The 10,083-nt window shown below is 50.6% G+C and overlaps 1 protein-coding gene across 1 annotated transcript; it reads left to right on the top strand.

Annotated features, from left to right (window-relative positions):
• The first annotated feature begins 7,776 nt into the window (after positions 1-7,776).
• KCNJ11 (potassium inwardly rectifying channel subfamily J member 11) lies at positions 7,777-9,608 on the top strand. The gene is made up of 2 exons (XM_040334496.1): positions 7,777-9,182; positions 9,402-9,608. The coding sequence occupies exons 1-2, from the start codon at positions 8,055-8,057 to the stop codon at positions 9,582-9,584; spliced, it is 1,311 nt and encodes a 436-aa protein (XP_040190430.1). The 5' UTR covers positions 7,777-8,054; the 3' UTR covers positions 9,585-9,608.
• The last annotated feature ends 475 nt before the right edge of the window (positions 9,609-10,083 follow it).

Below are 10,083 nucleotides of genomic sequence, written 5' to 3'. Positions count from 1 at the left end.
GGTTGGGTTAGGATTAGGACTGTAGGGTCAGTGTTGGGTTAGGATTAGGACTTTAGGGTCAGGGTTGGGTTAGGATTAGGACTGTAGGGTCAGGGTTGGGTTAGGATTAGGACTGTAGGGTCAGTGTTGGGTTAGGATTAGGACTTTAGGGTCAGGGTTGGGTTAGGATTAGGACTGTAGGGTCAGAGTTGGGTTAGGATTAGGACTGTAGGGTCAGGGTTGGGTTAGGATTAGGACTGTAGGGTCAGGGTTGTAGGATTAGGGTTATGATTGTTTTAGGGGGTTAGGATTAGGGTTGGATTAGGATTTAGGGATGAAGGGTTCAGACTGGGTTTAGGTTAGAGTTGGATTGGGGTGGTGGGGTCATGGTTGTGGTAAGAGTTGGGTTGAGTTGGATGAGGGTATTGGTTTAGGGTTTGGTTTAGGTCTGGCTCTTAGGGTTGGGTTGGATTATGGAGGTGGGTTAGGGTTTGGGATGTAGAATTAGGATTGGGTTGGATGAGGGTGGTGGGTTAGGGTTGGCTTTAGGGTTTAAAGATTAATTAGGGTTAGGTTGGATGAGGGTGGTGGGTTGGGTTTAGGTTTGGCTGTAGAATAAGAGTTGGGTTATGGAGAAGGGTTAGGGTTTGGGATGTAGACTTAGGATTGGTGAGGTTTGGGGGATGAAGGGTAGAGATTGGGTTTAGATAATGGTTGGATGAGGGTATTGGTTTAGGGTTTGGTTTAGGTTTGGCTGTAGAGTTAGGGTTAGGGTTGGATTATGGAGGTGGGTTAGGGTTTGGGATGTAGAGTTAGGATTGGGTTGGATGATGGTGTTGGGTTAGGGTTGGGTTTAGGTCTGGCTGTAGAATTGGGGTTGGGTTGGGTTATGGAGAAGGGTTAGGGTTTGGGATGTAGAATTGGGGTTGGGTTGGGTTATGGAGAAGGGTTAGGGTTTGGGATGTAGAGTTAGGATTGGTTTGGGGGATGAAGGGTAGAGATTGGGTTTAGATAATGGTTGGATGAGGGTATTGGGTTAGGGTTTGGTTTAGGTCTGGCTGTAGAGTTAGGGTTGGGTTATGGAGGTGGATTAGGTTTTGGATGTAGAATTAGGATTGGGTTGGATGAGGGTGGTGGGTTAGGGTTGGGTTTAGGTCTGGCTGTTAGGGTTTGGATGTAGAATTAGGGTTGGGTTGGATGAGGGTGGTGGGTTAGGGTTTAGGTTTGGCTGTAGAGTTAGGGTTGGGTTATGGAGAAGGGTTAGGGTTTGGGATGTAGAGTTAGGATTGGTTTGGGGGATGAAGGGTAGAGATTGGGTTTAGATAATGGTTGGATGAGGGTATTGGTTTAGGGTTTGGTTTAGGTTTGGCTGTAGAGTTAGGGTTGGGTTATGGAGGTGGGTTAGGGTTTGGGATGTAGAATTAGGATTGGGTTGGATGAGGGTGACGGTGATATTGATCTTGATGTAGAATTAGGATTATGGTGATGGGGGTAGATTGGATCAGGTTAGGTAATATTAATTATAGAGTGGGGGGGGGTGTATTTCTATACAGAGTGGGGGGGTATTTATATTTAGAGTGGGTGGGGGGGGTATTTCTATACAGAGTGGGGGGGTATTTCTATACAGAGTGGGGGGTTTCTATTCAGAGTGGGGGGGGTAATTCTATACATGGGGGGTATTTCTATACATAGTGGGGGGGGGGGTATTTCTATACAGAGTGGGGGGGTATTTCTATACAGAGTGTGGGGGGGGGTATTTCTATACAGGGGGGTATTTCTATACAGAGTGGGGGGGGTATTTTTATACCGAGTGGGGGGGTATTTTTATACAGAGTGGGGGGGTATTTCTATACAGAGTGGGGGGGTATTTCTATACAGAGTGGGGGGGGGTATTTCTATACAGGGGGGGGTATTTCTATACCGAGTGTGGGGGGGTATTTCTATACAGAGTGGGAGGGGGGGGGTATTTTTATACAGAGTGGGGGGGGGTATTTCTATACCGAGTGTGGGGGAGGGGGTATTTCTATACAGGGGGGGGGGTATTTCTATACAGAGGGGGGGGGGGGTATTTCTATACAGGGGAGGGGGTATTTCTATACCGAGTGGGGGGGGGTATTTCTATACCGAGTGTGGGGGAGGGGGTATTTCTATACAGGGGGGGGGGGTATTTCTATACAGAGGGGGGGGGGTATTTCTATACAGGGGAGGGGGTATTTCTATACCGAGTGGGGGGGGTATTTCTATACAGAGTGGGGGGGGTATTTCTATACCGAGTGGGGGGGGGGTATTTCTATACAGAGTGGGGGGGGGGGGTATTTGGGTATTCAGGGAATTGGACGTCGCTCCCTGTGTTGGTCGGACTCGTTGATATTTCTTGGGGGGGGGTAACATTTCACTCTCAGACGTCATTATGACCCCCCCCCCCCCCCCCATCTCTGTATCTGGAGACATTAGTCGCTCCACCGATGATCCGGTAAACCGAGATCTCATTAAATAATTTATCCCCTGTGTGTGGGGGAGGGGAGGGGGGGTCATTGTCCTCCGCTGTCACATGGTGGCCGGGGACTTGAATAATGAATAGGAAGGAAATCAGCAGCTGAGGGGTTAATCATTGATTGGTGATTTTGAGGGAAGGAGATCCGAGGCGCACCGATCACTTCCCCTGTGTGATGACAGAGCGCCCCCTACCTGTCATTATAGATTATAGATTATTAGATGACATTGTATCAATATATTAGAGACACATCTCTGGCCTCTGGATTGTATAATAGAGTGCGGCGGGTATTCATGTATCACCAACATATTCAGTAGCGTTGTACAACACCCACAGACCAAGCGGGATTAGTCCCCTGCCCCAAAGAGCTGACAATCTATTCCATAACACACAGTGAGGTCAGTATGGGGGGGGGGGGCACATTACCTCTCAGGATGTCTCTGGTTGGGGGGGGGGGGCACATTACCTCTCAGGATGTCTCTGGTTGGGGGGGCACATTACCTATCAGGAAGTCTCTGGTTGGGGGGGGGCACATTACCTATCAGGATGTCTCTGGTTGGGGGGGGGCACATTACCTATCAGGATGTCTCTGGTTGGGGGGGCACATTACCTATCAGGATGTCTCTGGTTGGGGGGGCACATTACCTATCAGGATGTCTCTGGTTGGGGGGCACATTACCTATCAGGATGTCTCTGGTTGGGGGGGCACATTACCTATCAGGATGTCTCTGGTTGGGGGGGGGGCACATTACCTCTCAGGATGTCTCTAATTGGGGGGGCACATTACCTATCAGGATGTCTCTGGTTGGGGGGGGGGCACATTACCTATCAGGATGTCTCTAATTGGGGGGGCACATTACCTATCAGGATGTCTCTGGTTGGGGGGGGGGGCACATTACCTATCAGGATGTCTCTGGTTGGGGGGGGCACATTACCTATCAGGATGTCTCTGGTTGGGGGGGGGCACATTACCTATCAGGATGTCTCTGGTTGGGGGGGGGCACATTACCTATCAGGATGTCTCTGGTTGGGGGGGCACATTACCTCTCAGGATGTCTCTGGTTGGGGGGGGGCACATTACCTATCAGGATGTCTCTGGTTGGGGGGGGGGGCACATTACCTCTCAGGATGTCTCTGGTTGGGGGGGGGGCACATTACCTCTCAGGATGTCTCTGGTTGGGGGGGCACATTACCTATCAGGATGTCTCTGGTTGGGGGGGGGGCACATTACCTATCAGGATGTCTTGGTTGGGGGGGGGGGAACATTACCTATCAGGATGTCTCTGGTTGGGGGGGGCACATTACCTATCAGGATGTCTCTGGTTGGGGGAGGGGGCACATTACCTATCAGGATGTCTCTGGTTGGGGGGGCACATTACCTCTCAGGATGTCTCTGGTTGGGGGGGCACATTACCTATCAGGATGTCTCTGGTTGGGGGGGGGGGCACATTACCTCTCAGGATGTCTCTGGTTGGGGGGGGGCACATTACCTATCAGGATGTCTCTGGTTGGGGGGGGCACATTACCTATCAGGATGTCTCTGGTTGGGGGGGCACATTACCTCTCAGGATGTCTCTGGTTGGGGGGGGGGCACATTACCTATCAGGATGTCTCTGGTTGGGGGGGGGAACATTACCTATCAGGATGTCTCTGGTTGGGGGGGGGGCACATTACCTCTCAGGATGTCTCTGGTTGGGGGGGGGGCACATTACCTATCAGGATGACTCTGGTTGGGGGGGGGGCACATTACCTATCAGGATGTCTCTGGTTGGGGGGGGCACATTACCTATCAGGATGTCTCTGGTTGGGGGGGCACATTACCTATCAGGATGTCTCTGGTTGGGGGGGGGGCACATTACCTATCAGGATGTCTCTGGTTGGGGGGGGGCACATTACCTCTCAGGATGTCTCTGGTTGGGGGGGGGCACATTACCTATCAGGATGTCTCTGGTTGGGGGGGCACATTACCTCTCAGGATGTCTCTGGTTGGGGGGGGCACATTACCTATCAGGATGTCTCTGGTTGGGGGGGGGCACATTACCTCTCAGGATGTCTCTGGTTGGGGGGGGCACATTACCTATCAGGATGTCTCTGGTTGGGGGGGGGCACATTACCTCTCAGGATGTCTCTGGTTGGGGGGGGCACATTACCTATCAGGATGTCTCTGGTTGGGGGGGGGGCACATTACCTCTCAGGATGTCTCTGGTTGGGGGGGGGGCACATTACCTGTCAGGATGTCTCTGGTTGGGGGGGCACATTACCTATCAGGATGTCTCTGGTTGGGGGGGGCACATTACCTATCAGGATGTCTCTGGTTGGGGGGGCACATTACCTATCAGGATGTCTCTGGTTGGGGGGGCACAGAGGGGGAAGTCATTCTGTAATTGCCCCCTCCATCCGACCACAATCATTCCCTCTGCTGTCCAGGCCCCCCTGTTTGCCCGCCCCCCTGTTGCCCGGGCCCCCCTGTTTGCCCGCCCCCCTGTTTGCCCGGGCCCCCCTGTTTGCCCGGGCCCCCCTGTTTGCCCGCCCCCCTGTTTGCCCGGGCCCCCCTGTTTGCCCGCCCCCTTGTTTGCCCGGGCCCTCCTGTTTGCCCGGGCCCCCCTGTTTGCCCGCCCCCCTGTTGCCCGGGCCCCCCTGTTTGCCCGCCCCCCTGTTTGCCTGGGCCCCCCTGTTTGCCCGCCCCCCTGTTTGCCCGGGCCCTCCTGTTTGCCCGGGCCCCCCTGTTTGCCCAGGCCCCCCTGTTTGCCCGGGCCCCCCTGTTTGCCCAGGCCCCCTGTTTGCCCAGGCCCCCCTGTTTGCCCCCCCTATCAGTGACCCTGCCTGTGTGTGAGAATAAATCTCCTCCAATGTAGAGAGTGGAAAATACATTTCATGGTTTATATTTAGGAATGGGGGGGGAGGGGTCCGGAGATTATACATCATAATAAAGGGCCGAGAAACATTGTCTAGCCTCGTACACATAATCGTATTTCCATCGGACATTTCCGTGGCCCAGATTCTGAAAGGGCTTACGACGGCGCAGCACCATGTGCGCCGTCGTAAGTCCTAATCTTGCCCGTCGTATCTATGCGCCTGGTTCTTAGAATCAGTTACGCATAGATATCCATGAGATCCGACGGGCGTAAGTCTCTTACGCTGTCGGATCTTAAATGCAATTTTTTTTTTTGCCGCTAGGTGTCGCCTCCGTCGTTTTCCCGATCGAGTATGCAAATTAGCTAGATACGCGAATTCCCGAACGTACGCGCGGTCGACGCAGTGAAGTTAGGACGTTTACGTTAGATTTGCGACGCGTAAAGTTGCCCCTGCTATATGAGGCGCAGCCAATGTTAAGTATGGCCATCGTTCCCGCGTCGAAATTTACGTCGTTTGCGTAAGTCGTCCGTGAATGGGGCTGGACGCCATTTACATTCCTGTCAAAACCAATGCAGTACTTGTGACGTCATTTAGCGCAATGCACGTCGGGAAATTTTAGGGACGGCGCATGCGCAGTACGTTCGGCGCGGGAACGCACCTAATTTAAATGATCCACGCCCCCTACCCGGCTCATTTGAATTAGGCGGGCTTGCGCCGGGGGATTTACGATACGCCGCCGCAACTTTACAGGCAAGTTCTTTGTGAATAAAGCACTTGCCCTTAAAACTTGCGGCGGCGTAACGTAAATCAGATACGTTACGCCGCCGCAGAGATGCGGCGATCTACGAGAATCTGCCCCGTGGATTTTGTGTGAGGGCGCCGCCGGCCGTGAACTTCTTCTGCAGACGGCAGAACTTTTCCAGCCAACAAACACAAAACCACCACCTGGTTCTTCTGCTCTTTAGCGCCACCCTGTGGGCAAAGTCTGCTAATGTTGTCTGATGGTGAGCATTGGTTCGGAATATCCGATCGTGTGTGCGGGCCTTTAGAGTGTAAGCTCCTGGGGGCAGGGACTGATGGGAGTGTATAATATGATGGCGGCGATATATATAATACCGGAAATAAATGTGGTTGAAGGTTCTTCACAAAGATATATTGTAAATGATTTTACTTTTATCGGTTGTATCATTATATTGGAGTATTATATACAGTATAGAGGTATATTATTCTATGATGAGGGGTGTTATTATATATAGGAGCATTATACAATATATATAGGTGGTATATAGTATAGGACTATTATATATTATATAGCTCTTTGTCTGGATTCCCCGGTCTGGCTGTATATATGATTATATTGGGGGGTGTATATATATATATTATTCAGGGTATCTATTATAGGGTGTATATAGTATATATTATGGGGTGTATTATCATAGTATTGGACCATTATGTAATATATGATCTATCTTGGTCTGGATTCCTCGGTCTGGCTGTGTATATAATAATATTGGGGTATACAGTGTATATTATGGGGGGTATATATTGTGGGGGTAAATATTATTATAGTATCGGACCATTATATAATATGTTATCTCCCTTTGTCTGGATTCCTCGGTCTGGCTGTGTATATAATAATATTGGGGTATATAATATGGGGGGTATATAATATGGGGGGTATATATTGTGGGGTATATAGTATATATTATGGGGGGTATATATTATTATCGGACCATTATATAATAGATCTCCCTTTGTCTGGATTCCTCGGTCTGGCTGTGTATATAATAATATTGGGGTATATAATATGGGGGGTATATAATATGGGGGGTATATATTGTGGGGTATATAGTATATATTATGGGGGGTATATATTATTATCGGACCATTATATAATAGATCTCCCTTTGTCTGGATTCCTCGGTCTGGCTGTATATAATAATATTGGGGTATATAATATGGGGGGTATATATTGTGGGGTATATAGTATATATTATGGGGGGTCTGTCAGTATATATTATGGGGGTATATCATATTGGGGTATATATTGTGGGGTATATAGTATATATAATATGGGGGGTACGTATATATTATTATAGTATCGGACCATTATATAACACATGTTATCTCCCTTTGTCTGGATTCCTCGGTCTGGCTGTGTATATAATAATATTGGGGTATATAATATGGGGGGTATATATTGTGGGGTATATAGTATATATTATGGGGGGTATATATTATTATAGTATCGGACATTATATAATAGATCTCCCTTTGTCTGATTCCTCGGTCTGGCTGTGTATATGATTATATTGGGGTATATATTATGGGGGGTATATATTGTGGGGTATATAGTATATATAATATGGGAGTATATATTATTATCGGACCATTATATAATAGATCTCCCTTTGTCTGAATTCCTCGGTCTGGCGCGCCCTCTGCTGGCCGCGGTCGGGATCGCCGCTCACCGGCTCTTCGGATCTCATTCACCTCCCGGTTGTCTCTCCGGCGGAATCGCCGGTCTTCTCTCTCGCTGTGGCCGGGCCGGATCGGAGCTGATCTGCGGGACTTGCGGTATTTCCGGGGCCCCTGATGGAGGTATGAGGGGCCCCCCAGCCTTGTAGTGGTGCAGCCCCCCCCTCCCCCACCCTGGTGATTGGCAGGGGCAGATGTTCAGCTGGGTTCTGGTTGCATTGCCTTGCACCCCTAGCATGGCATAGTCATGTTGTCCAGGAAGGGACTCATCCCCGAGGAATATGTTCTCACCACCCGCCTGGCCGAGGACGTCAATGAGCCGCGGTACAAAGCCAAGGAACGGCGGGCGCGATTCGTGGCCAAGAATGGCGCCTGCAATGTGGCCCACAAGAACATCCGGGAGCAGGGCCGCTTCCTGATGGACGTCTTCACCACGGTGGTGGACCTGAAGTGGCACTACACCCTCCTGATCTTCACCATGTCCTTCCTCTGCACCTGGCTCCTCTTCGGCATGATGTGGTGGCTCATCGCCTTCGCCCATGGCGACTTAGACAACAACCCCGAGGACTTTGTGCCATGTGTGACCAGCGTCCAATCCTTCACCGCCGCCTTCCTCTTCTCCATCGAAGTGCAGGTCACCATCGGCTTTGGCGGGCGAATGATAACGGAGGAATGCCCCGTCGCCATCTTGGTCCTCATCATCCAGAACATCGTTGGGTTGGTCATCAACGCCATCATGTTGGGTTGTATCTTCATGAAGACGGCGCAGGCCCATCGCCGGGCCGAGACCCTCATCTTCAGCAAACACGCCGTGATCGGCCTGAGGAACGGTAAACTTTGCTTCATGTTCCGGGTGGGCGACCTGAGGAAGAGTATGATCATCAGCGCCACCATCCACATGCAGGTGGTCCGCAAGTCCAGCAGCCTGGAAGGCGAAGTTCTGCCCCTCGACCAGATCGATATCCAGATGGAGAATCCCGTCGGCACCAACGGGATCTTCCTGGTGTCCCCGCTTATCATCTGTCACATCATCACCAAGGACAGTCCCCTCTACGACATTTCATCCTCCGACCTCAACCACCACCAGGACCTGGAGATCGTCGTCATCCTAGAAGGGGTGGTGGAGACCACCGGCATCACCACCCAAGCCAGAACGTCCTACCTGGCCGACGAGATCCTCTGGGGCCGGCGTTTTGTCCCCGTTGTGGCCGAGGAAGACGGGAGGTACTCCGTGGACTATTCCAAGTTTGGTAACACGGTGAAAACGCCGACGCCGAATTGTACGGCCAGACAGCTGGACGAGGATCGCAGCAAACTGGACAGCATCTCCTTCTCCCCGAAAAGCACCGTCCGAAAACGCAATATGACCGTCAAGGTAAAGCCAAAGTTCACTTTGTTTACTGATGAACCCACCTGACCCCGGTGTGACCCCTACGGGACGGGATCCAGGGGCCCCCGGGGGCCAATATTATTCTATGCAGTACTGGGCGCCCCTCTGCCGGGATGAAGAGGGTCGAATGTTTTTATAGATAAGAAACGCTTTGCTGGTTTTATAATATTTTATCCTTTTTTTATGTTTATTCCACTTTTTAAGCTGCACAGAAAGACGGACGCAGAAAACTCCCGAAGTCTTAAAGAGCCCCCCGCATGTGAAGGTGCGGCGGGGCCCCCAGCTTGTGAAGGTGCGGCGGGGCCCCCAGCTTGTGAAGGTGCGGCGGAGCCCCCCGCTTGTGACGGCGCGGCGTGGGGTGATTGTGTGACCGCACGTGGTAGATAATAAAACGAGGTCTTGCTCTAATCATCTCATTAGTTCTCTTCATTATCTGATCAATTATTGGTAACCGTATAGAATATTGATTATTGTGTCTTCTCATTGCCCTCCGATCACTTTCCTCACAAGAGGTTCTGCAGCAGCTGATCAGGTATTGGCTCTCTGTCTATAGAATGTCGGGGGGGGGGGGGTTGTTGAGTTTTTGGGGTAATTTGTGGTAAAATGAAAAATATAAAAAAAAAAGTCTTCACCCCCCCCTCGTGTCAGAGAGCGACCGTCCAATGAGAACGCAGCGATCTCTGCGCACAAATAGAACAATAAGAAGAACTTTTACATGATACAAAATATTCCCCTTTGTATGAGGCGCTTAGAAATATATATTATATATACTGTACACAGATATTCCCACTCTATGAGCTCCGTATATAGTGTATATATATATACTGTACACAGATATGTATGAGGTCCGTATATATAAAGTGTATAGTGTGTGTGTGTGTGTATA

The sequence above is a fragment of the Rana temporaria genome (genome assembly GCF_905171775.1).
Source record: "Rana temporaria chromosome 11 unlocalized genomic scaffold, aRanTem1.1 chr11z, whole genome shotgun sequence".
NCBI lineage: Eukaryota > Metazoa > Chordata > Amphibia > Anura > Ranidae > Rana > Rana temporaria.
This window is presented reverse-complemented; position numbering and strand designations above follow the sequence as displayed.

Excerpts from the sequence above, each read along its gene's own strand:
- KCNJ11 (XM_040334496.1), top strand. The coding sequence starts at position 8,055 with ATGTTGTCCAGGAAGGGACTCATCCCCGAGGAATATGTTCTCACCACC. Across the intron at positions 9,183-9,401 it reads AACGCAATATGACCGTCAAG|CTGCACAGAAAGACGGACGC; the intron begins GTAAAGCCAAAG and ends CCACTTTTTAAG.